This window comes from Sphaerodactylus townsendi, linkage group LG04 (genome assembly GCF_021028975.2).
Source record: "Sphaerodactylus townsendi isolate TG3544 linkage group LG04, MPM_Stown_v2.3, whole genome shotgun sequence".
NCBI classification, from domain to species: Eukaryota; Metazoa; Chordata; class Lepidosauria; order Squamata; family Sphaerodactylidae; genus Sphaerodactylus; species Sphaerodactylus townsendi.
The window spans coordinates 144722711-144747947 of NC_059428.1; the positions used below are offsets into that span (position 1 = coordinate 144722711).

The window sequence follows — 25237 nt, forward strand, 5'->3', positions numbered from 1 at the left end:
ATTGCAACACAAAACCCACTTATTTATCGCAAAGTGCCAACATGGCAATTTAACCGGAATACTGAGGTTTTAGTTTAGAAAAAATGGTTTGCTCTGAGGAGTAAGCTTGGTGAAGCAACCGTGCAATGCTTTGAAAGGGTGAATCACGACCCTAGGAGGCTGGGTTTACTCAGAAGCAAGGCCAGCCTAGATGTGTGGGATGGGGGGATTTTCCACTCCCCCCACATGACGAACTCTGTGCGCACGTGCCCACAAAGAGGGCTCTGAGTGCCACCTCTGGCACGCGTGCCATAGGCTCGCCACCACTGCTCTAGTAGGATTGCCAGGTCAGTTAGAGGATGGGGAAGGTTGAGTTACCAGATCCAGATTGGAAAACTCCTGATTTGGAGGTAGAACTTGGGGAGGGGTCCACCCTCCGAAGCTGCCATTTTCTCCAGGGGAACTGATCTTTGTAATTTGGAGATGAGCTGTAGTTCTGGGGGGTTCCCAAGTCCCACCTGGAGGCTGGCATCTCTACCTTCCAGCATTTTGCAGATGAAGATGGGGGACGAGCGTGTACCTGATTTTTTTATTTATAACAAGGTCTGACTCCTCTTCACCTTGCCAAAGGTCCTGTACCATTTGTGCCCTGGGTTGATTTGTTCCGCAGCAGCCTGCCCTAAAAAGGCAGTGCTGCTCATGTGCTCTGTTTGCTCAAAGGCCAAGGAAGCCTTTGTTTTTCCACCCAATTTTTTTTTAAAAAAATTATTTGCGTCATTTTAAAATGCGTATCAAGACTCCTCGCACTTCAGAATATAACTCCACCGTTGTGGAATGTGAGGTGTTAGAGGACTTTGAGTACACGAGTCTCTTCCCCAAAGCAATATTGCACTGCAAACTTTGCAAATCATGTTACATACATTTGAAAAAGAAAAAAGGCAGCATGAAGCTCTTGAAAATATACACCAAGTAAATTGTTATGGAATCATAGAATCATAGAGTTGGAAGAGACCCCAAGGGCCATCGAGTCCAACCCCCTGCCATGCAGGAACACACAATCAAAGCACTCCTGACAGATGGCCATCCAGCCTCTCTTTAAAAACCTCCACCACACCCTGAGGCGGTGTATTCCACTGTCAGACAACGCTTACCGTCAGGAAATTCTTCCTAATGTTAAGGTGGAATCTCTTTTCCTGCACCTTGAACTCATTACTCTGTGTCCTAATCTCTGAGGCAGCCGAAAACAAGCTTGCTCCTTCTTCAACATGACATCCCTTCAAATATTTAAATATGTCTGTCATGTCACCCTTTAACCTTCTCTTAGAATCATAGAAACAGAGAGTTGGAAGAGACCCCAAGGGCCATGCAGTCCAAGCCCCTGCCATGCAGGAGCACACAATCAAAGCACTCCTGACAGATGGCCATCCAATCTCTGTTTAAAAACCTCCAAAGGAGGAGACTCCACCACACTCTGAGGTGGTGCATTCCACTGTCAAACAACCCTTGCCATCAGGAAATTCTTCCTAATGTTTAGGTGGAATCTCTTTTCCTGCACCTTGAATCCATTACTGCATGTCCTAATCTCTGAGGCAGCAGAAAACAAGCTTGCTCCCTCTTCAACTTGACATCCATTCAAATATTTAAACCTGTCTGTCTTGTCACCCTTTAACCATAGAATCATAGGGTTGGAGGAGACCCCAAGGGCCATCCAGCCCAACCCCCTGCAATGCAGGAACTCCAGACTAAACAGCCCCCTAAGCCACTCCTCATGGGGCATGAAATCCATACCTTTTACCATTTTGGTCACCCTCCTCCGGACCTGTTCTAAGTCCATGGCATGGAGACACTCAGTAGCAAATCTGTAGAAAACTTGTGTCTGCTATATGAACCCCAGCCCAGCCTCCCATGACCTGAAAGGCCAGATCCTGCTTGCTGGGTAATCATGCCCAATTCCAAAACTGTACAAATAACATTCGGAAATGTGTACTCAATGCTCTGTTCGCCTTGAACAACAGTGAGAGGAAAGTCATGGAATTTGGAGAGGCAACGCATATCCTAGAAGAGTGGGTTCCGTAAAGAAAAGTAGCAGAGCCTTACAATGTTCCTTTTCCTGGCCTTTGGAACCCTCCCCCAGCCAAATCTCAGTCTCTTTTCTCCCAGTCTCCCAATATTGTTTCTCGTTCTTGGCATGTGTGTGGTGGTGGTGGTTGTTGCACTGGGATCGTACAGCAGTCATTAAATCATTGCCCTTCATCCAGACGATGCTGCTTCTCCAATGTCACGTTGAGTGAGAAGCAAATACCTGGTTTTTAGGGCTTCTGTGTCAATATCTGGTATGTGCCACCAGCACCAGCTTATAGCTCAGCAGTAAAGCGCAGGATCCTTCTTGAACAGAGATTAAGAAACGTGGAGGGGCCTCACAGCCTCCGAGGGGATCATGAAGCACCTGGGATCCACTTCATTCCTCTGCGCCTGTCTGTTGTGGTCCTCGTTCATCTGGGAAACTTCGGTAGAGCCCACCTCGAAGCCGGGCACTGTCTGGGCCGTGTGGATGACGTGGACCTTGTTGTGGGCCTTCTTCCTCAGCAGGCAGCTGAAGACCTTCTTGAAGCCCTTGCGGAAGTGCTTAGAGACCAGCGCGTAGACAATGGGGTTGAGGCAAGAGTTGGCGTAGGCCATGCAGTGGGAGAGCAGCCGGAAGGCGTAGGTGGTCTGGTTGAACGGAAAATCACCATAGAGGTAGCGGAGCACCACCACATGGTAGGGCAGCCAACACAGGCAGAAGAGGACGGTCACGATGATGATCATCTTGGTCACTTTGCGCTTGGCCTTCTTGGACTCAGACATGTCCTCCATGGGGTTGACGGCCGTCCACAGGTATTTAATCGTCCTGGTGTAGGAGAGGCTGACGATCAGCACTGGGATCATGTAGCCGAAGGCAAAAGTGCTGGTGTCCATGATCTTCCGCCTCCACTCTTCCCACCCAGGCACGCAGATGTAGCTGGACTCCCACTCTATCAGGTCGTAGTAGCTCAAGTAAGGCCCAGAGAAGACTATGGAGAGACCCCATATGATTGCCATGGCCGCCACCGCGTTGCAGGGCGTCCGCAACTCCCGAGAGCGCAGCGGGTAGCAGATGGCCAGGTATCTGCGGAAAAAGTCAACTGCATTAGGAATCACTAAGGATGTCTGGATCAATTAACCACTCTCGGGAGGAACTGAGAAGTAACTAAGCTTTTTGGAGGAAGGGTGGGATAAAAAAAGTGGATAGATATCTCACAAGTGCACCCACGTGTTTTTTAACTACTAGATCCCCGTGTGGGTGAATTGAAACTGAAGAATTCTAGCCAGTAGTTGTAAAATGTACCCCCCAAAATCTATCCAATTATGTTAGGGGCAGGTACTGAGATATTGTGACTGCCAGCCAATAAATAAGCCTTTGGTGGTGGTTGTAAGATGTAAACATTTCAGATCTGATTTTTTAAAGAATAAGGATACGGGAGGTGGGCCGTGGCAGGACCCTGAGGCCTTAGACCATGTTGAACACAGATCCCTTTTCCAACTGCCACGCTTTGCCTCAGGGTCAAGCGCACCAGGGAGCAAGAGATGACAAGCAGCATTCTCATCTCACTTCCTCCCTCAGGGAGGGAAACGTAATGTTTATTTTGACAGCTATGGCAGGTTGGAAGGTCGGTGTGACAGCTAAGAGAACAGGTTGCTCGTTTGGGTGTCACCTTTGAAGAAAAGGAGCCAGTGGGGCTGACGGGAAAAAGATTACAGGGCCAGAAATGTTGGCTGTGCATCAGCGGACAAGTTTGAGTGACATGTGGGAGAAAACTTGAGCATTTCCCATCTGCCCCTCGCCCCGTTTCTCTGCCCTGCCCCTGATGCCATCAGGAAAAAATCCCCAGTCCAGGTTTGGATGCGGTAACATCTTTTGGTTCTGGTGGGTTTTCCAGGCTGTGTGGCTGTGGTCTGGTGGATCTTGTTCCTAACGTTTCACCTACATCTGTGGCTGGCATCTTCAGAGGTGTATCCCAGAGAGAAGTCTGTGTCTAGTGTGTAACAGACTTCTCTCTGTGTCTGGTGTGTAATAGACTTCTCTCTGGGATACACCTCTGAAGATGCCAGCCTCAGATGCAGGCGAAACGTTAGGAACAAGATCTACCAGACTACAGCCACACAGCCCAGAAAGCTCACCAGAACCAATTGAGTCTGGCCATGAAAGCCTTTGACAATACAGCGGTAACATCTGTTTACGGCGACCACAGGCTCCAGGGATTCCCTGTAGTGGTGGAAAGTGCCAGAATCTATAGGACCGCTTCTCCAAATACACCCCCAGGAGGCCACTCCATTATGTGGATAACAACTTGTTGGTGATCCCTGGCTTGGAAGCTATCCAGCTCCCCTCGACCAAGGCCAGAGACCCAGGCCCTGTGGAACCTGTTGAACCACAGGGCTTGTAAGATGGAGCTATTCCATCAGGCCTGTGGAGGAGGAGGAGGAGGAGGAGGAGGAGGAGGAAAGTTGGATTTGTAACCCCCCCTTTCTCTCCTGTAAGGAGATTCAAAGGGGCTTACAAACTCCTTTCCCTTCCCCCCTCACAACAAACACTCTGTGAGGTGGGCGGGACTGAGAGAGCTCCAAAGAACTGTGACTAGCCCTAGGTCACCCAGCTGGCATGTGTTGCAGTGCACAAGCTAATCCGGTTGACCAAATAAGCCTCCACAGGTCAAGTGGCAGAGCGGGGAATCAAACCTGGTTCTCCAGATTAGAGTGCACCTGCTCTTAACCACAACATCACACCAGCTTTCAGGACAGCAATGGTATACTCCATCAGAACTGGCCTCTCTGTTCTGATTCCTTTTGCTATCCCTTTCCCCACCTTTCCCCACCTTTTGCTCTCCTTTTGCTCTCCTTTTCCCACCGTCCCCAATCCCTTCAACTAGGGTTATTTTGAGGCACCACTGAAGTTCGTTCATTATAAAGGGTTTTAAATGGGTCTTTCTATAAGTCTCCCTTGGCCCATTTGGGGGGACAGGTGGCGGGTAAGTCAAATAATAAATAAAATTTGAAAATCAAGTCACGGCCGGCTTATGGTGGAGAGCCTGTAGGGCAGTGATGGCGAACCTTTTTGAGACCGAGTGCCCAAATTGCAACCCAAAACCCACTTATTTATTGCAAAGTGCCAACACAGCAATTTAACCTGAATACTGAAGTTTTAGTTTAGAAAAAACGGTTGGCTCTGAGGGGTGCGTTACTCAGGAGTAAGCTTGGTGGTAGTCAGTGGCTTTGCTTTGAAGCAACCGTGCATCTCTTCCAATGGGTGAATCACGACTCTAGGAGGGTTTACTCAGAAGCAAGCCCCATTGCCAGCAACCGAGCTTACTCCCAGGTAAAGGATTGTGCTTTTGTTCTTTGCATGAAAATCAGTGGGGTTTAACAGCGCTTAACAGGGTTACCTACAATGCTTCCCCAAAACTTGGTCTTAGGTTTAATGCTAATAATTGAGCCCAGCAGCCCAGGCCAGCCTAGATGTGGGGGGGAGGGCACTCTGTTTGCGTGTGCCCACAGAGAGGGCTCTGAGTGCCACCTCTGGCACCCGTGCCATAGATTCGCCACCACTGCTGTAGGGTTTTCAAGGCAAGGGACAAACAGAAGTAGTTTACCATTGCCCTGGACTTCCTAGTTGGTCTCCAATCCAAGGACTCACCGCAGCCAACCTTACTTAGCTTTCAACCACTGACGAGTGTTAGTCAGGGCTATTTGGACTGCTAGATTCCCTGTACACATGATTATAAGATTGGGAAGAGACAGAAGAGAGAGGAAGGAAGGAAGGAAGGAAGGAAGGAAGGAAGGAAGGAAGGAAGGAAGGAAGGAAGGAAGGAAGGAAGGAAGGAAGGGAAGGGAAGGGAAGGGAAGGGAAGGAAGGAAGGAGGGAGGAGGGAGGAGGAGGAGGAGGGAGGGAGGGAGGAAGGAAGAAGGGAGGGAGGGAGGGAAGGAAGGAAGGAAGGAAGGAAGGAAGGAAGGAAGGAAGGAAGGAAGGAAGGAAGGAAGGAAGGAAGGAAGGAAGGAAGGAAGGAAGGAAGGAAGGAACTCACATACAGTGATGGTGGGAAAGCAGTGTGACCTACTTGCCTCCAAGTGCGCACAGCATCACGACCTTGCTACCAATTAATTTTAGATGGATAGGCTATAAAATACTGCTAATATGTGTTACGGATATGGCTTTAAAGAGATACGATTTGCTGGCTTTGTTGAAACAGAGTATTAAAATGGGAATTGGGGAAACCTAATGTTGGTATTTCAGAAATGTTCTGAAGGATTACCTTCCCCAGGTCTACAACACCGGTCATGGCTGGCCAACAGAGACGGGGTGTTTTTGGTGGGGATCAGACCCCGCCCCCCCAGCTATGGTTACCTGTCCACGGAGACGGCGGCCAGCGTGAAGCTGCTGGCATACATGGTGAGGTAGATGAAGAAGTGAACGGCTTTGCACATGAAGGAGCCAAAGACCCAGCCCTCCAGAGAGTAGATGGTCGCCTGGAAGGGCACGCAGAAGACAATGAAGAAGAAGTCGGCCAGGCTGAGGTTGAGGATGAAGAGGTTGGTGCTGTTGTGGCCCGTCTGCCCGTTCCTCAGCAGCACAGCCAGGACCAAGCTGTTGCCGACCACGCCCAGCAGGAAGATGAGGGAGAAGATGACCGGGACGACGACGCTGGCCGGGCTGAAGTGGTAAGTGTCGGAGATGTTCCAGTGTCCAGCTAAGCTGGCAAAGTCTTCGGGCTCAGTCATGGTCGTCTGTAGGCACAAGGGGAAGGAGAGGAACCCTGATGAGAAAGAGAGTTTGGAGTTAGTGCTCGGCTGGCCTGTCAGGGACAGGTGCCCCACACCTCACACTTGGGGGCCCCAACCACCCACAGCCCCAGAAGAACATCTGCCTGCTTCCACTTCCATCTGCACATCTGGGCCTCCAACAGCTGGCTTCTGGCAGCAGCAGTGACTCCCACCTAACTCACATAGGGTGAGGCCCAGCCTTCATTTGGCCTCAGCAGTCGGGGGTCAGTGATTTGGGGACCCCATCCTGGTCTGCTGCCCATGGCCCTGGAATCGCTAAGACCCCTTCCCCCCTGTTAGTGTGGTGTAATGGTTAGTGTTTCAAATCAGGAGCTGCGAGACTTGGGTTCAAAATCCCCACTCGGTCATGCAGCTTTCTGGATGATCTGGGAGCCGGTGACACAAACATTCTCTCCGCCTCGCTCCACCTCACAGGGATATTGTGAGGATACAGTTCAGAAGGATCAAATGCCAGGATTAGCAAGAACCTGAGGTTCCTGGAGAAAGCGCAGGATAAAAATGTCCCTTCCCTTGAAAGTTTCAGACAGGCTCAAAGGGACCTCAGCCGACTGTCTCTCTCCAGCATCATGCAAAACCCATTTGAAAGGCCCTCTTGGGTATGCTGAATGGAGGCATAGTTCTTGGGGACCTGGCCAAGGAGCCGATGAGTTCATAACTCATCCAAATGGAAGCTGCGAGTGGTAAATTCTGCCTTGCAAATGAGCCATCTTTCGGATTCAGCCCAGCTCCGAGCTTCTGTCCCAGCGCAAATTTTAATCTGGACCTTTGGCAAAGAGAAGCAAGCCCTCGGCACTGAGTTACAGCTTGGGCGGTGGGGGTGGGGGGTGGGGGGTGTTGGTGGCGGGAGCCTTGCAGTAGCCACTCTATCCCTAGTTCAGTTTCCCTGGCAAGCTGACGGCTCACTGAAGCATCCCCATTCTGGCAATAAGAGTCGAGCGCGAAGTCAAAGCACTTGCCAAGAAAATTGATTTTATTGCACTGCAGAAATCTATGGCGGTGACGTTTGTCTGACTGCTTATGAATTCCACTCTGCCAAACAAAGCGGAGGGGTGCTTGCCAGAGGGGGGAGAGCATTATAGTCGCTTGTCTCCCTCAGTGCACGGGGCTAAAACAACAGGTAAGGTTTTCACGCACGTTTCCAAAGGTCTCGGGAGCTCCTCTTAACAGTATTGAAGTACAGCTCTGAAATACATGCAAATATATGGAGTAAAATGATATTGAGTCCTGGCTGGTAACTAATTTTTGGCGGGTCGTATCGTTACAAAGGCAGCATGGTACAGTGGTTAGAGTGTCAGACTAGGATCTGGGAGACCCAGGTTCAAATCCCCGTTCTGCTATGGAGGCTTGCTGAGTGACCTAGGGCCAGTTGTACCATCTCAGCCTAGCCTACCTCACAGAGTTGATGTGAGGATAAAATGGAGGTCAGGAGTACAATGTAATCGACTTTGAGTTCCCACTGGGCAGGAGGAGGAGGAGGAGGAGGAGGAAGGAGTTTGGATTTATATCCCCCCTATCTCTCCTGCAAGGAGACTCAAAGGGGCTTACAAACTCCTTCCCCCCCACAACAAACACCCTGTGAGGTGGGTGGGACTGACGGAGCTCAGAAGAACTGTGACTAGCCCAAGGTCACCCAGCTGGCATGTGTTGGAGTACACAAGCTAATCTGATTCCCCAGATAAATCTCCACAACTCAAGTGGCAGAGCGGGGAATCAAACCCAGTTCTCTAGATTAGACTGCACTTGCTCTAAACCACTTCACCACGCTGGTGAAGTGTACATGAATCTGCATTGTACCTTTGCATCTTTAAAAGCATTCCTTACAATACCCCTTCCACCTTCTCACAGGGAAAAAAGGATTTGGAGATCTCAGTTTCTACTCATGTCTGATAAAGGAAACTTAGACTCGCAATAGTGTATCCCCTGAATGCCCAGTTGATTTCAAATCTAACTGTTCTAGTGCAGACCAATACAGCTACCTTCTCAAAGCTGAGGATGGAAAAGTCCTTTGCTGGCTTCATGAGGAGCCACCACTAGGAAATAGCCTAGTTTGGGAATAGTTTTCTCAACGCAGGATCATTCGCACAACTTAATTCCGCCTACGTTAATATCACACAAACCCCTCCGAAGTCAGAATAAGTCTAGAAAGAAACACAAAACGAATGGCTGGAGGTTTCCCCTTTCCAAGAAAAGAGTCCAAATTAAGTCACCTGGGTGGGCTTGAACAGATGAAAATGTCTGCTCCGGCAGCTGGGATCATCTGCGGTAGAATGACGAGATTCCGGTCCACAAGTGTCTTTGAGACCAAACAGATTTTCAGGCGATGAGCTTTCGAGAGTCAACATTCACCCGAGGAAGTGAGCTTTGGCTCTCAAAATCTCAAGCACACCAGATCCTGTTGGTCTCTACGATTCCAGTGGACTCAAATCTCATTGTTATGACAGGCAGCTGTTACAAGAGTCTGAGAAGAAGCAGCCCAAGCAGGCAGTTCGGAAGATGCTATTTCCGGAGTGCTTTATGATATATTCTGTTTGAGAAGAACTTCCACTGTACCCATTGGAGCAGCAGTGCCGTAGTGGTTAAGAGCAGGGGTACTCTAACCTGGAGGAACCAGGTTTGATTCCCCGCTCTGCCGCCTGAGCTGTGGAGGCTTATCTGGGGAACTTAGCCTGTACATTCCAACACACGCCAGCTGGGTGACCTTGGGCTAGTCACAGTTCTTTGGAGCTCTCTCAGCCCCACCTACCTCACAGGGTGTTTGTTGTGGGGAGGGGGGAAGGGCAACGAGATTGTCAGCCCCTTTGAGTCTCCTTACAGGAGAGAAAGGGGGGATATAAATCCAACTCTTCTTCTTCATTGTACAGCAGAGCAATTGAGGATTTCACCAAGGCTTCTTCGAGATCGCTCCTTTCACTGGTGGTGTGGAGGGCTCGATTTCTGGGATGGTCACTGGGATGTGGTGAATGCATTCTCAGGCCCAGGTGTTCCCTTCAGTGAAGAAAAGAACCCCTCTGAGAACATGCAGAGGATCTTTCCACCCCACTGACCACCACAGTCCGCACCCCCTGTTTAAAAGCGGGAGAAAGATTTTCAAGCCAGCTTCCAGGATGGGACACTCTGCAGAGCTTTTCATTTTGGAGATGTGAGCGGCCACTCCAAATGTTCTCCAAACATTCTGGCCTCTGCAGCTCTGGTCTGGGGTTGCCCCTTGCTTTTACTAGGCTGAGCTCCTCGGCCCTGAGAGGGAGAAATTCAGCTCCCCGCCCCCCATGAAAACTGCACTGAAGAAGAAGAGTTTGAATTTATACCCCACCTTTCTCTCCTGCAAGGAGACTCAAGACAGCTTACAAGCTCCTTTCCCTTCCTCTCCCCACAACAAACACCTTGTGAGGTAGGTGGGCTGAGAGAGTCCAGAGAGAACTGTGACTAGCCCCAGGTCACCCAGCAGGGGTGCGGGAACACATCTGGTTCACCAAACAAGCCTCCGCCACTCAGGTGGAGGAGTGGGGAACCAAATACAGCTCTCCAGATTAGAATCCACCTGCTCTTAACCCTGACACCACGGTGGCTCCTGCTGTCAAAGGCACAAGAGTGGGCCCTGTAAAAAGCGCTGGTAACTTTGTTCTGACTACTCCCCGGTGCCTGGTGCCTGTTCGTCTGGAAACTAGAGAGCAAAGCATCCCTCTCTTACAGCTCAGGTGCAACACACCTCCTCAGCACAGACCTACCTTTTCCTAGGGCATGAAGCGGCTCCTCTTCTTCAGCTCACGGTTTCCCTCTCCCCTTGGCAAAGGTCTCAGGTCTGGGCAAGCAGGCAGCAGGCTTATGCCCAGCTGTCAGAGCCCTGCGCTGGCACATGACAGCTCACTCCGTCCCTGCGTGATGCTGCCTGCTCCTCTCCTCTCTCGGCTGTGCTGCGTGGCTCTTGCCAGAGGAGCCCCCAAGTCCTGTTTGCTCCTCCTCCTCCTCCTCCTCCTCCTCTGTCAGTCTTGTTCCACCCAGAGTTCTCCTCCCCCTTCCCTTTCTCCCCACTCTAGTCGTGGGTCAGGCGCCCCACATCTGGGGCACACGGTCCCCTATGCCACGTCCACAAGATCCCACCCTGCGAGCCACTCAAAACTATCTCAGCCCCACAGCAGCTTCCAGACCGGATTTCCCAAGTGCCGCTTGCCACGTTCACGAAAGCTGATCTGTTTCTCTGTCCTAAGGAACCTGGAACAATCAAAATCTCTCCTTCTGCTCGCTGAAACAGATTAAGGGCTATTTGTCTGGTGCTTTCTTCTTCAGAGGAGCTCAGGGTGGGTGTTCATGCTCTTCTCTTCCCCTATTTTCTTCTCACAACAACCCCAAGAAGTTGGTTTGGCAGAGAGAGAGAGAGAGAGAGAGAGAGAGAGAGAGAGAGAGAGAGAGAGAGAGAGAGAGAGACCCTGATCTCTAGTGAACTTCATGGCAGACTGAAAATTTCAACCCACGTTTCCCAGATCCTAGGCCAAACCTGATCTGGCTCTAACTCTGCATCTTACTAACATACCGGTAGAAGAGTTTGAAGAGTTTGGATTTATATCCCCCCTTTCTCTCCTGTAAGGTGACTCAAAGGGGCTTAAAAACTCCCTTCCCCCCACCCACCCACCCACCCACCCACAACAAACACCCTGTGAGGTGGGTGGTGCTGAGAGAGCTCCAAAGAACTGTGACTAGCCTAAGGTCACCCAGCTGGCGTGTGTTGGAGTGCACAAACTAATCTGGTCCCCCAGATAAGCCTCCACAGCTCAAGCGGCCGAGCGGGGAATCAAGCCCGGTTCTCCAGATTAGAGTGCACCTGCTCTTAACCACTACACCATGCTGGCTTTCAACATTAGAATGAAGTAGAGGTGTGGGTTGTGGTTTCCACAGGCCTCCCTGGGGTGCATAGTTTAGGCCTCATACTGACCCTGGTGGAGAGCTACCAGGGCCGAGAGCTGGGCTGAAACCCAGCTCTCCTCAGTGCCTTTTGACAGAAGGGAGGGGTAGAAATGTCCTAAATAAATTGAAGCAACCGTGCATCCCTAGGGTGAATCACGACCCTAGGAGGGTTTACTCAGAAGCAAGCCCCATTGCCAGCAACCCAGCTTACTCCAGGTAAAGGATTGCGCTTTTGTTCTTTGCATGAAAATCAGTGGGGTTTAACAGTGCTTAACAGGGTTACCCAAAACTTGGTCTTAGGTTTAATGCTAATAATCAAGCCCAGCGGCCAGCCTAGATGTGGGGGGGGGGGGCACTCTGTTTGCGTGTGCCCACAGAGAGGGCTCTGAGTGCCACCTCTGGCACCCATGCCATAGGTTCGCCACCACTGAACTACACCATACCCAAGGAGGAGCCCAATAACTGTGATTGAGTGTAAGCCAAACGCACTAAAAAGGTTTTTTTCCCTTGCTGGGGGAAGACCCCAATAGAGGGAGGCAGCCGAATCAACCTGGGGACAGAGTTCGAAGGTTTTGGTGCCACAATGAGAAAAAACCCTTTCTTGGATTTCTGTCTAGCCTCAGATGGCGGGAGCATGCAAAGAAAAGGAAAAAACAAGAGTACGGAAAAAGCAATGGAATTAGTCAAAAGCAGCCCCTGGAACTCTGCCTTGGGGAACTGGGGAACCCCTTCAGATGTCAAGTGACTCTCAAGAGCTGTTCATTCACTGAAGAGAGCCAGCGGGGTGCAGTGGTGAAGAGCAGGTGGATTCTGAGCTGGAGAACCCGGTTTGATTCCCCTCCCTTCCTCCACACGAGCGGCAGACTCTTATTTGGTGAACCAGGTTTGTTTCTCTCTTCTACATTCCAGCCGGGTGACCTTGGGCCGGTCACAGTTCTCTCAGGACTCTCTCAGCCCCACCAACCTCACAAGGTGTCTGTTGTGGGGAGAGGAAGGGAAAGGAATTTGTAAGCCCCTTTGAGTCTCCTTGCTTTTGAGGAAAACAAAGTATAAATCCAAACTCTTCTTCTTCAATCAACCAGTCTTCTTCTAAACATAAAAAGTTGTATGCAAGATGACCACCGTCGCCTCAACAGCTGGTGCCCTGCCTCGTGTGCCTTTTGTGCCCGTGGGCTTTTGCGGGGAGCCTTGTAGCTCCTGCTCATTTTCCAGGTAGTCTCGAGTTGCGTGAGGAACACTTTGCCCCACACTGTGTCATTTTCGTGCTCCCTGTCCAAGATGCAAACCCCGGCACTGCGACGGGAAACCTGGTCACCGTTGACAAGGCAACCCGGCCATCGCCGAGTGCCAAAAGACATCTCCATTAATTGGGAACCTGGCAGTAATTTGGGCTTGTTAAAGTGAGACGTTCCCACCTTTTTTAAAAAAGGTGCTCTGATTACTTAACAGCTAGCTAGTAATGACGGAGAGCATTGCTTCTTGCTACCATGTAATAGGGTCAGAGAGTCCGCACATCTCAGTCCACTGGAGCTTCAGTGAACAAAGGCACGGCAATTTTTGAGTGAGGTGAGCAGGCAATTTCTTGGCAGGTGACTGTGGTCCAGAGCCAGCAATGCCAGTAATAACAGCCCCCTTTCCCATACAGCCCTTCAGGGGGATGATTCTCCTATGACTGTCATCATATACAAGGGTAGCAACGCACGAACTTGCCCTTCTCTGTTTCTTCTTTCTCCCGCTTTTCTCGGCCAGTGATCTCGATTGGTTTGGACACTGCATCTGTACCAGCCATGTCCCTTTGATGAGCAATCATAGAAACATAGAGTCGGAAGAGACTCCCAAGGGCCATCCAGTCCAACCCCCTGCCATGCGGGAACACACAATCAAAGCACTCCTGACAGATGGCCATCCAACCTCTCTTTAAAAAACCTCCAAAGAAAAGGACTCCACCACACTCCGAGGCAGTGTATTTCACGGTCAAACAGCCCTGACAGTGAGAAAGTTCTTCCTAATGTTTAGGTGGAATCTCTTTTTCCTGTACTTTGAGAGTAGAAAGAGGCTCACGCTTTTCTCAGTTTCTCTAAGTGCCCGTCTTCCCAAGCAAATTAGAACTGCTACGTGGGATGGAGACATCAGCCTTCCCAGATTAATACTTTCTTTCCAGGCAAGGTTAATGCTGAAAAGGCTGACCATCTTGGACCAAGAAATTTCAGGAGTTAAACAGAACAAGCAAGGTGTCTGGACCAGAGTTACTCACTCAGAGGCTCATGGAGAGCCATCTTTGGCATAAGGACAGCCCCCCTTGGCACCTTGAGCCCATGACTCCTGGTCCTAGTCTCTGGAGCCGCAGAAAACAAGCTTGCTCCCTCACCAACATGACAACAGGCGCGTTGACAGCATTTAAAAGCCACACACGTCTAACAGGCAAGATGTGGTGCAAGGAAACAACAGCGTGAAAATAAAGCCAGGGTTTTAAAAAGAAAAGAGAAAATAACACAAGGAGCTCTGAGCTGAAACTGGCCGGCCGTGTCCAGAAGCTAAATGTGTTTTAATAACAGGCTGCAAGAGATTTAATGACAGCTGCACGGGCTATATCAAAGGAAAGCCCAAGCACTCCGGGCAGCAGATATGGCTGCTCTTTTCCCTGTTTTATTCTCACCCTGCGAGTGAGCTGGCACAAAGACCTCCAGTGCACTATCGGCAATTAGGGCCACTGGGTTCTCCCAGATCTTTGTCCACCACTGGAACCCAGGGTTCCCCAATGTGGTGCCCATAAATGACCTGACACCTGCCAGCACCTCTCCTGATGCCCACCAGGTGATTTTACAAAGCAGGCGGGGCCAGCAGAGGCATTTGCCCAGTAGGGGTTTTGATTGGTCGCTGGAAATCTGGTTGGCTGTACAGGTTCGGAAAAAAATTTGCTTGGGTAGAAAAAGCCCCTGAGTGGACCCAGGAGCGATTTCTTAGCTTCTGCTGCCATATTGTGGCCGAAGGGAAGACTGTCATTGCAGGACCAAAATTGGGATCCTACACCATTCGAAAAGGCACCTTGAATTGAAGATCCTTCACCTTTCCGGTGTTTTGGGTTTCATTGAGATTCCAGCCAGTCTGTGACCCCATTAGTAATCTCGGTTGTCTATCTGCTTTAATTTATTTTTAAAAATAGCTCTTTAAAAATGTCACCTGGTTTCCCCCTCTAATGCAGTTACTGTTAGGTCCAGATGCGGGATTCCCATCTGGAAAACTCTTGGGGTGGGGTGGGGGGTTAACCCCTTTGATGTGTCTAGGGTTTACATTATGGGGCCCTGGTCTTAGGGGGAGAGAGGTGGGGTGAAAGCAAGGGATAATCTTTATTTGGCTGCAGCAACAATTGTCCTTGAGGCAGAAGCAGCGTGTACAACAAAAATGCCATTTTTTTTACAGTTTACAGAGTCATCATGTAATTGACACAATAACATCATCAATGAGGTCAGAAAAGTCCCTCGTACATACTACTACATGTGAAGCCCCCTTCATACGACCCATGATTGAAAAGACACACCTTAGTACCTTCCCTGGGTGGAGATTTTATATTAAAATGAGTGGCAGGACAGGTCAAGATAGCACCCTGGTCCCAAATGCTAACCTGTTTATTCTGGATTTTGGGGATATATTTTTTTTGGCATTACAATATATGGTTCTCATCCTTTAATTACTGTTCGGAGCTTGCTGGCATTCTTACAACTTTGGAAGAATGCAGGTGAAATTCCTGGGAACCGTTCCAAGTTACAAAACAAAAGCTACAGCTTACATTTCCTAATGTTACAGTCCATGAATGGCTGGCACATTGCTAACTGTAAATAAAACAATTAAATTAATCCTTGCTAATGTTTTGCTACCCAAAAGCATTTGAGTAAGTTACAGAAAGAGCTGAGAATTACATTCATAAAAGAATCAAAAAGTGCATCACAGTTGTTGTTTCATCCTGAAAGATGACCCCACCATGCCTTCTCCCTCATTCCATCATTTCAGATGTCTTTCGGGATGATGTTGGATCCCAATTTTGGTCCTGCAATGGCATTCGCTCCTGGGTCCACTCAAAGGCTTTTTCTGGGCAGCTCTTCCACAGGGACCTTCACTTAAAGCGACTTTTTCGTAGCCAAAGTTGGCCGGTGGGTGCTTGTCCTCGTCACAAGGCAGACAGGCAGGAATTTGTTGTTGTTGTTGTTTGTTTGTTGTTGTAGATTTCACAGCTGTCAGATCTTTAGCTGGTTGTTGGCCTCAATTACAATTCGAGCCTCACCCAGAGGCCTAGGCAGTTGTAATGTATCGGCGTAGTATTTGTGCGGATCCCAGCAGGGCTGCCTTCTGAATTTGACAGATGTTAATTTTGTCAATTCGAAGATGTTTCAAGTGCTGCCCTAGTGTTTTTGGGATGGCGCCCAGCGTGCCGATTACCACTGGGACAACCTCAGCTGGTTTGTGCCATAGATTCTGAAGCTCGATTTTCAAATCATGGTATCTAGTGACCTTCTCATGTTCTTTTTCAATGACCATTATTATTATCATCATCGTCGTCGTCGTCGTCGTCGTCCTCCTCCTCCTCCTCCTCCTCCTCCTCCTCCTCCTCCTCATTATTATTATTATTATTATTATTATTATTATTATTATTATTATTATTATTATTATTATTATTATTATTATTATTATTATTATTATTATTACTGAAACATGAAATGGGAAAGCAGGAGATGATCCAGGCCACAGCTGCACATTTAGTTGAAGCGGCAAAGTGGGTTGCCAACTTCTTTGCCTCTTCGTGTGCTTCTGCAGCCAAAGGCAGTTTGACCTGCAGGGCCTCAGTAGCTGGGCATCTTGCTCTCATTGCCAGCAAAAGTGGCCTTTGCTGTCTTCTACAAATGACTGGCACGTTGCTAACCGTTAATAAAACATTTCAGTTAATTCTTGTACATTCATAAAAGAATCAAACAGTGCGTTGCAGTTGTTGTTTCATCCTGAAAGATGACCCCACTACGCTTTCTCCCTCGGCATCCCATCATAGGTCTGGGGGAAATACCATCCCCACCCCCCACACAGCTGCTTTCTAATGTGAAAGAAATTGCTGGAAGATCAGCTCATCATCTGCAGCACAACATTTAGTTCGCACATGCACACACACCCATGACAAAGCTGCCTTTCTCTTGAGTGGGGTCCCAGAGCAGCTTATATCATTCTCCTCTCCACCATTTCATCCTCACAACAACCCTGTGAGGTAGACTGAGTTGAGAGAATGCGCCCGGGCCAAGGTCACCCTGCAAGCTTCCGTGGTACAAGTGGAGATTTGAACCGGGGTCTCCCAGACATCTGAAACGTTTAGCCAGTCTGTGCAGCACTCTCCCACAGACTGGACATTTCATATCAAAAAGCAGGGAGTGAGAAAAGCTGCTTTTTACACTCCTCGAAAGAGAGGTGTTGACAATCAAGGGACAGTCAAAAGATGTGCCAACCTCCTGGTGGCTCCTGGAGATCTGGAAGAATCTCCCAGGGGGGGATTGCCAACTCTGGGCGGAGTGACTGATGGGGACCTTTGTGTGTGAGCAATGTGTTGTGTGGCAGATCTGTGATCTGATTTTCCAGCCATTTCTGAAGAAGCAGTTGTGGGGGTGGGGGATTTCTACCAGACCTGTAATGGGGCGCTGAGGGAGAAAGGGTTAAACCCTCCTACAGTTACAGTTTTCCCTACAGGAATCCCACACCTGGAGCTAATATTAACTGCATTATAGCAGGGGGGAAAAACCAGGTGCCATTTTTAAAGAGCTACTTTAAAAATAAATCAAACCAGCAATGCAAATGTATTAGTATGATCAGAGGCCAGCACAAATCTCGATGAAATCCCAAATAACATTAGAAAACACCCCAAATGTGATGAATCTTTCATTTAAACCTGTATAGGAACCCAATTTTGGTCCTGCAGTGGCATTCTTCCCTTCGGCCACAAGATGGCAGCATAGACTAAGGAATCGCTCCCAGGTCCACTCAAAGGCTTTTTCTGGGCAGTTTTTCCAAAGGGACCTTTAGTTAAAGGGACTTTCCCGTAGCCAAAGTTGGCCAGTGGGCACTTGTCCTCGTCGCAAGGTGGACAGGCAGGAATTTTATTATCATTACTCGCGGGGCCCGGCCACGCGTTGCTGTGGCAATTGTCCTTCTCAACACAGTCCGCAACCCACACCAATGTCCATGCAGCATAGCCTTTTGTGGTGGTCAAATGGAATCCCTCTTTCCCCTTTTCAATTCACCTTGTGATATGTGGTGTCTTGTTTTTTTAGTATACGGTAACCCTTTCCATTCCACAACGGAACTGTCCAAAGTGCGAATTCCGCTGTCCATAAGGCTGGTTGACACGCACAGTCCTGGCTTGGGTAAGGCAGAACTGGGGCAAGCAGGCTATCCCAGTCAGGCAGCAGAGGCAGGGTGGTGAAGCACTGAGATCGAGGCCAGCTCCCTGGGTTCGTAAAGGGCCACGTGCAAAAGAAGCGGAGCCAGTAGTGTTGGTTCGCCCCCACCCCGCAGATTGTCTTAAAAGAAAAAGGCAAACTCCAGCTTGTTTTTAGTAAAAGAGAGCTGTGGCGAATATGGGTGAGGAAGTGGGTAAGTGGTGTTGGATGTGAGGGAGGGCAGAGTGCGGTGTGTGAGGATGAGCTGGATGTGTATGAGAGTATGTGTGTTGTGTGGTAGTAGTGGGTGAGGCACAGAGAGTGAAAGTCACCTGCGTTTGAGGGGGGGGACCCCACCTGACGTCTCACACGGCAAAGTGAGTATGTGTTTCACTTCCACTCGTATTACCTAACAGTATTACCTATTTACTGCTTTCACTGCTCATCTCTGGCCATCTGCGTGAACTCTGTAAGGGCATACCAACCCCTCAGGCCACAGACGTGCTGCACGAACATTCTAAGGGTGACAGTTAAACCCAATCAGCTTCATGGCCTGGTGCACCAGGAAAAAGACGTTTTACCTGGCTCAGGTATTGAATTTCAGCAATGTGAATATCCGAAAACCTGCCCGCATTGGAAAGGCACGTTGAGTGAAAATTTGAAAGCAATCCATCCAGTGGTTTCAGAGTTAGAGCACAACTCACAAACAGACGGTTTGCTTTTTATATTTATAGATTATTATCATTAATGAAACAGGAAAGTGGGAGATCATCCAGGCCACAGCTGCACACTTAGTTCGAGCAGCAGGGTGGGTTGCCAACTTCTTTGCATCTTCGTGCGCTTCTGCAGCCAAAGGCAGTTTTACCCACAGTACCTCAGTAGCTGGGCATCTTACCCTCATTGCCAGGAAAAAAGGCTTTTGCTGTCTTCTACCGACTCTGTTTTTGTATAGAGAGCAAGAACTGACTGGGTCTTCCCCCTCCAGTCATTTGGCACCAAATCCAACCTCTTGTTTTGGGATCACAGAAAGGGACACCAACGTGGCCCCTGCTTGGGGGCCTCCTTTTGAGGCACAAAGGTTGCCAGCTCCAGGCAGGGCAATTCCTGGAGATTTGGAGGTTGGAGACTGAGGAGGGTGGAGGTTTCACTTCAGAGTCCTCCCATGGGATATCTTGCCGTACAGTCCACTTTCCCAAGTGGGCACTATCTCCAGGAGAGCTGATCTCTGTCGTTGGGAGAGCATTCGTAATAGCAGGAGATTCCAGCCTGTCCCTGGAAGTTGTCAGCCCCAGATACACTGCCCGTGTACATGGAGGTTCCATTTAACTATGGTGGCTTCTATTTGAAGGACTTCCATAAATCCAAGAGGTGCACACTCAACGTCTTCCACATTGTCAGCACAGGAACAAATGTTCACAGATGAGCTATTTTTCTGGCTAATTTCTGACTCCCCCTATTACTTTCCTTCAGTCCTGATTTCCCTGTTTTTGTCCCCTGCCTCCCCCTGCCCTCCCACACACACACATCTGTTTGCAAACAGCAGGGCGCCAGCTCTTCACTCCCAGCTGTGGGGTCCTTTCTGCTGAGGCATTGCAAACTCTATGCAGTGTGTGTGTGTCATGTTTGTGTTTTGTTCCCTGGTGTTCCTAACTTTCCAGAATGCTCACCCACACATCTCTCCTTTAGGGGATCAAGAGAAGAAAGAATGGGGAGGAACGGACCAATGATGAAGCCATAAGTACCATCCCTATCTTCTGGTGTGGAAGGACTGGTGGTTCGGCGGCAGAGGTATCTCCCATTTATAGGAGCACACAGCAACTGGGCTGGGCTAGGCAGTCAGGAAAATCGTGTGTGCAGAGGGGTGGAGAGGAAGAAGACGAAGAATTGGATTTATACCCCCCTTCCTCTCCTGTAAGGAGACTCAAAGGGGCTTACAATCTCCTTTCCTTCCCCCCCCCCACAACAAACACCCTGTGAGGTAGATGAACTGAGAGAGCTCTGAAGAACTGTGACTAGCCCAAGGTCACCCAGCTGGCATGTGTTGTGTGTTGGAGTGCACAAGCTAATCTGGTTCCCCAGATAAGCCTCCACAACTCAGGTGGCAGAGGGGGGAATCAAACCTGGTTCACCAGATTAGAGTGCACCTGCTCTTAACCACTACACCACACAGTAGAACAGCTCTGCTGGATCAGTCCAGAGGTCCATCTAGTCCAGCATCTTGTCTCATACAGCAGCTAATAAATTCCTCCGGCAGGCCAGTGACAGCGCATAGAGGCCAAGGCAGTCATTAGAGTATAAGAATTGCTCTGCTGGATCAGACAAGTGGTCCATCTAGCCTGACATCCTGTCTCATACAGTGGCCAACAAACTCCGCTGGAGGGCCAACAGAAGGGCACAGAGGCCTTGATGTTGCCTGCTGGCACTGATATTCAGAGGTTGACTGCCTCTGAATATGGGTGTTCCCTTTAGTCACCGTGTTTATAGACCTGCTCTCCATGAAAATGCCTAATCCCCTTTTTAAAGCTATCTGTGTCTGTGGCAGCGCATTACACGTTTCAATCACTCATCGTGTAAAGAAAGACATGAGATGCAGACATAGCATAGCATTAGACTGGGGCACTGGTGGAGTGCCTGGTTTGCATGCCCATTGCCGAAGACTCAGGTTTGGTCCTCTGCAGACTGCAGTTCAAAGGATCCGGTAGCAGGGGAGGGGAAGGACATTTTCAGAGCGGCTGCCGACCAGAGTAGACAATGGCATCCTTAATAGACCCAGCGTCTGACTCAGCAGGAGGCCGCTTCAGGCATTCACGTGTCCCGGACAGACTTTTGAACGTGTGTTTCTAGGATTGTGACTCTCCAGGTTTTAGCTCCCTCCTCAAAGACTCCTGAATCCAGCGCTCGAGCATCGGAGCATGCGCCCGTGAGCTCTCCTCCGCCACACAGTGCGTTTGGCTCACTGCAATCAGAGAGATTGATTCTGAACTCTTGATAACCCTGCTGAATGACAATTATGCCTTTTCCGGTGTGGAAGAACACACACCCTTTTGCTTTTAAATCCGAGCAGAACAGGTGATTGCTAAGCAAATGAATACAGCACACAGAAGGCAGACCCAAGCACTTAACCTTCTCTGGACTGCATTCCTGTATTCTGCTGCGGGGGTGTTACGAGCATATTCCAGTTGTTCCCCTCGCATGGTGTGGAAGAGTATATGAAGGCATTTATTTGTCGCATGAGTCGCTGACTCCTTTTTCTTTAAAGAGAGACAGTGTGGTACAGGGGCTAATTCAGTTCCCTGCTCTGCCACGGAAGCTTGCTGCGTCACCTTAGGCCAATCTTGTACTCTCGGCCTAACCTACTTTGCAAGGTTGTTGTGAGGAAAAAAATTGGCAGACATGATGAAAGCTGCTTTGGCTCCTGGTTGGGGAGAGAGGAAGGGTATAAATGGATGGCATTTCACTGCACAGAGAAGTGGCCGGTTAAAAGGGTAAAAGATAAATGTTCATTAGGGAACTACTTTTTGGATGGGACAGTGGGGAAAGAGAGCATGTTGCTGTCTTGCTAGCTAGGGAGACTCTGTCACACTGGCAGTGGCGTATCTAGGCAAACTGGAGCCCTGGGCAAAACCTGAGTTTGATGCCCCCCCATGGGCGGCCACCCTCTCCCACCGTGACCAAACAATGATTTTTTCCACCACGTCATTTCAAAGTCACCATCACATTATAGAACATGCCCCAACTCTCAAATCTGAACACAGCAATGGGCCATGCCACACAGCAGAAATAATTTTTGGAAAACATTTTCAAAATGCTTTCAAAATGTTTTATTACTGCTATGAAAACATTTTATGGTGTTGTATCCAGTCCCCCCCAATTGGGGGAAACAGCATCACTTTCAATGTTATTTAAACTCGGGATCCCAGATTCTCCCTTTAAGGTGGATTTAAAAGGAGAATCTGGGCTCCCTAGTTTAAACAAGCGATGCTGGAATCCACCCCCAAACAGCATTATTTTCAATGGTGTTTAAACTAGGGAGCCCAGATTCTCCTTTTAAATCCACCTTAAAGGGAGAATCTGGGGTGCCCAGTTTAAACACCATTGAAAGTGATGCTTTTTTGGGGTGGATTCTCCATCACCCTGAAACAGCATCACTTTCAATGTTTAAACTGGGGACCTCAGATTCTCCCTTTAAATCCATGCCGAAGGGGGGTGGATTTAATAATAATAATAACCTTTATTAGGCATTGAGAGAATAAAAGAAAGAAAGAAAACAAGCATTGTCGGGAAGGGGGTGGATTTAAAAGGAAAATCTGGGGAAATTTAGGGGGTGCCTGCTGTCAGGGGTGCAATGATTAAGATAGCAGCACCAAAATTTCAGAGTATCTTCGTGAGACCCTACTGATGATACCAATCAGGTTTGGTGAAGTTTGGTTCAGGGGGTCCAAAGTTATGGACCCTCAAAGGTGTAGCCCCCATCTCCTATTAGCTCCCATTGGAAACAATGGGGGATGGGGCACTCCCTTTGGGAGTCCATAACTTTGGACTCCCTAAACCAAACCTCACCAAACCTGGTTGGTATCATCAGGAGAGTCTCCTGAAAAATCCCTAAATTTTGGTGCTGCTAGCCTAAAAACTACGCCATCTGCAGGCCAAAAACGGAAAAACACTGAAAATACAAAAAATCCCACGAACAAAGCTGCAGTTTTTGCGCCCCCGCCCTCCCCAAGGTGGCGCCCTGGGCAATTGCCCACTTTGCCCAATGGGAGGAACACCTCTGCACATTGGCCGTTTCCCCACTCCCTGTTTGATGTGGGCTGCTTACAGCAAGTAACCCGCGGTCCAGCAGCACTCCTCATGGCGGCAGCGGTGGCAGTGCAGCCACCTCGATTCTGGAGCTCTTCAATCCCATTAGCGCGTGTCATTTCCACTCCTGTTTGCAAGAGCGTGTTTTAGAAAAACCCTCGTAGAGCGCGGGCTGCCGCTCCTAGTGATGTGGACGCTACTGTCCAATCAGGCCACAGCGGGGCTCCAGCCAATCAGAAAAAAGACCCGCATTTCTGACGCCGCGGAAGACAGCGAAGCTTTCAGAAGGCACAAGCTGCGGTGGGGTGTACAAACTCGCGCTGAAAAACAGCGAGTCAAACGAGACTGGTTTGCCTTAGCTTTTTTTTTTTAAGTGGGGCCACTGTCTGAGAAACCGGAGAGTATCAGGACAGACAAGAGGTAACACAAAAGGAGAGAGGGTCACTAACTTTACAGTCCTCTCTAGCTGACCCCTTGCCAGCCCCCCTGCTGGGACACCTTCTCAGTCCCTTTGCACGTTAGACATTGCTACTTCCCACATCCATGAAGTAAATAAATGAAGTATTAGACTGATCTGATCTTTTTGCTTTTAACATCAGTGCGGAGCAAGCAAACAAAGAAGGATAGGGTCTGAGAAAACCACCTTCAAACCTGCCATGAAGTTTCTCAATGTTTTTTTAAGTCAGTCGCATTCTTTCTCAGGTTCGCCTACCTTGCAGGATCGCAGTGAGGATATAATGGGAAGAACAGATCATGTAACCCTTTGTTCTCTTGGGAAGAAGAGCAGGAAAGACGGGCTGAACCATGCCCTTCTTTAAAATAAAAGTAACAAGGCCTCAGATTTCCTACGCCATGTTTATTGGGCCCAGACGTTTCCCAAGAAGAAGAAGAAGAATTTGGATTTATATCCCCCCTTTCTCTCCTGCAGGAGACTCAAAGGGGCTTACAATCTCCTTGCCCTTCCCCCCTCACAACAAACACCCTGTAAGGTAGGTGGGGCTGAGAGAGCTCCCAAGAAGCTGTGACTAGCCCAAGGTCACCCAGCTGGCATGTGTGGGAGTGTACAGGCTAATCTGAATTCCCCAGATAAGCCTCCGCAGCTCAGGCGGCAGAGCTGGGAATCAAACCCGGTTCCTCCAGATTAGATACATGAGCTCTTAACCTCCTACGCCACTGCTGCTCCAACACTTTTCACTGTTCAAATCACACTTCTTGAGCATCAGCAAGGTTTTGAGAAGAGCCCTCTAATTTAGAGAAGTGAGCCATGGTTCATAAAACATGGGGACCGGGAGATTTCCTTTCAGAGGTTTTGAGTGCCATCCTGCCATTTGGACCGTTCCTACCTCCATCCTTGCCTCCCTCTCTGTTCAGAGCTGCTGGGTGGTCTCGAACTGGGTGGGGGCTGGATCTCCCAGTTAAGACTGCCTCCTGTCTAGGCGGCGATGGGTTTTTTGTGAGCGGCTGTGCAGAAAACAGTGATGGCAGGCAGACAGAGTCACCTTTTGCACCAAGATATAATTAAGCAAAGTATCTGGCGTGTACCAGCAAGTGGGTTGGGATGGGAGGTTGGAATGGGAGGAGGGGCTGCTTGGAGGCTACATAAGCGGAATCACACCTTGGGACTGCCTGTTCCTTAAGTCCTGAACCGCTGTTGCACCTGGCACCTGAGCTACCCTGTGGGTCTGTCTGGATTAAGGCCCGGTGCTCAAGTCAAGCTAGACCTGCCCCAGGAATTATCTCTGGTGTGCTTTAATTTGAAAAGCCAACTTGGTGGCTGAGAGGGAGCAAGCTTGTTTTCTGCGGCTCCAGAGTAGGACACAGAGTCATGGGTTCAAGGTACAGGAAAAGAGATTCCACCTAAACATTAGGAAGAACTTCCTGACTGTTGGGGCTGTTCGACAGTGGAATGCGACCTCGGAGTGTGGTGGAGTCTCCTTCTTGGGAGGTTTTTAAAGAGAGGCTGGATGGCCATCTGTCAGGAGTGCTTTGATTGTGTGTTCCTGCATTGTAGGGGGTATGACTGGATGGCCCTTGGGTCTCTTCCAACTCTATAGGTCATTCCGCACATGCAGAATAATGCACTTTCAAACTGCTTTCAGTGCTCTTTGAAGCTGTGCGGAATGGCAAAATTGACTTGCAAACAGTTGTGAAAGTGGTTTGAAAACGCATTATTTTGTGTGTGCGGAAGGGGCCTATGATTCTATGTTCCAGCACGTAAATGCTCAACTACCGGGGCTGCTTTTCACTCCTTTCCTCTTTTTGGCTAGCTAATTTCCAGGTGGGCGATGGTG

General features: G+C 49.3%; 1 protein-coding gene across 2 annotated transcripts; it reads right to left on the minus strand.

Annotated features, from left to right (window-relative positions):
• Nucleotides 1-1533: 1533 nt before the first annotated feature.
• LOC125431644 (galanin receptor 2b-like) lies at nt 1534-10726 on the minus strand. 2 transcript variants are annotated; one of them, XM_048494636.1, is made up of 3 exons: nt 10563-10726; nt 6401-6780; nt 1534-3127 (listed from the first exon to the last, which is right to left on the minus strand). In XM_048494636.1, exons 2-3 carry the CDS (start codon nt 6772-6774, stop codon nt 2377-2379), a joined length of 1125 nt encoding a protein of 374 aa, XP_048350593.1. In that variant the 5' UTR covers nt 6775-6780; nt 10563-10726; the 3' UTR covers nt 1534-2376. The 2 variants fall into 2 exon arrangements, with proteins under 2 accessions (XP_048350593.1, XP_048350592.1); XM_048494635.1 differs by having other exon boundaries at nt 6401-6809.
• Nucleotides 10727-25237: the final 14511 nt, after the last annotated feature.

Coding starts and splice junctions, on each gene's coding strand:
- LOC125431644 (XM_048494636.1), bottom strand. CDS start 6,774: ATGACTGAGCCCGAAGACTTTGCCAGCTTAGCTGGACACTGGAACATC. Junction 3,128..6,400: donor GCCGCCGTCTCCGTGGACAG/GTAACCATAGCT, acceptor CTTTTTCCGCAG/ATACCTGGCCATCTGCTACC.